The sequence below is a fragment of the Charadrius vociferus genome, unplaced genomic scaffold (genome assembly GCF_000708025.1).
Source record: "Charadrius vociferus isolate BGI_N301 unplaced genomic scaffold, ASM70802v2 scaffold1084, whole genome shotgun sequence".
Classification (NCBI taxonomy): Eukaryota; Metazoa; Chordata; class Aves; order Charadriiformes; family Charadriidae; genus Charadrius; species Charadrius vociferus.
The window spans coordinates 153,829-154,671 of record NW_009647974.1 but is presented as its reverse complement, the minus strand read 5'-3'; the positions used below and the strand labels follow the sequence as shown (position 1 = coordinate 154,671).

The following is an 843-nucleotide window of genomic DNA, read 5'->3' as shown; positions in this document are numbered from 1 at the left end:
CGGCGGGGGGGGGCCCGCCGCCGGCGTCTCGCTGACGGGCCGGGCTGTGTCGAAGGGGTAGGACACCAGCTTCTCCCCGCCCTGCAGGTTGGCTCCCAGCACAAAGGGGTTCTTGTCCATCCACGCCATAACAGCCCCTGTCCCCACCGCCACCTGCCAAGATGGGCACGGTGGTGTGAGACACCATGTCCCTATCACCACCCTGCCATGGTGCCCTGTGCCATGGCTCACCGTGGCATCCTCAGCCAGGTAGTGCTCCGGGATGGGGATGTGGTGGTTGGGGAACTTGTGGGGCACCAGCCTCCTCTCCTCTGCCGCCCACAGCGCCGAAGCCAAGTCGGGGAAGTTCTCAAAGAGGTCGTAGCCCTCCTCCGTCCAGTGACCCAGTGCCCAGTTGCCCAGCTCTGAGCCCTGTGGGCAGCCCAGGGCAGTGGTGAGCCGGGGGGCTGCATTCCACCATCCCCCCATCCCATCCCATCCCATCCCATCCCTCCCCCCATCCCATCCCATCCCATCCCATCCCATCCCATCCCATCCCATCCCATCTCCTGCCCCACCATCGCATCCCACCACCCTCCTGTCCCATCCCCTTGCCCCTCCATCCCCTTACCGCCTCACGGGCCAGCTCGTAGCCGTCGGGGTTGAGGGAGGGCACGAGGTGGATGCGGGTTTCGGTCACCAGGCTCCGCACCCGGGGGTTGCCGTCCTGGTACTCCTTGCACAGGAACTGCATGAGCAGGAGCAGCAGCTCCCGGCCCAGCACCTCGTTCCCGTGCAGCCCCGCCGTGTACCTGAACTCGGGCTCGCCTGCGGGCAGGGTGCGGGCAGGGTCAGGGCCGTCCC

General features: G+C 67.5%; 1 protein-coding gene across 1 annotated transcript in view; it reads right to left on the bottom strand.

Annotated features, from left to right (window-relative positions):
* The window catches only part of AEBP1 (AE binding protein 1), a 9,653-nt gene that overhangs the window by 1,223 nt on the left and 7,587 nt on the right, over nucleotides 1-843 (bottom strand). Inside the window, exons 13-15 of the mRNA XM_009883459.1 lie at nucleotides 611-807; nucleotides 232-411; nucleotides 14-153 (exon numbers count right to left, since the gene is read on the bottom strand). Coding sequence (XP_009881761.1) covers nucleotides 14-153; nucleotides 232-411; nucleotides 611-807 — 517 coding nt within the window. The remainder of the gene's footprint in view (nucleotides 1-13; nucleotides 154-231; nucleotides 412-610; nucleotides 808-843) is intronic.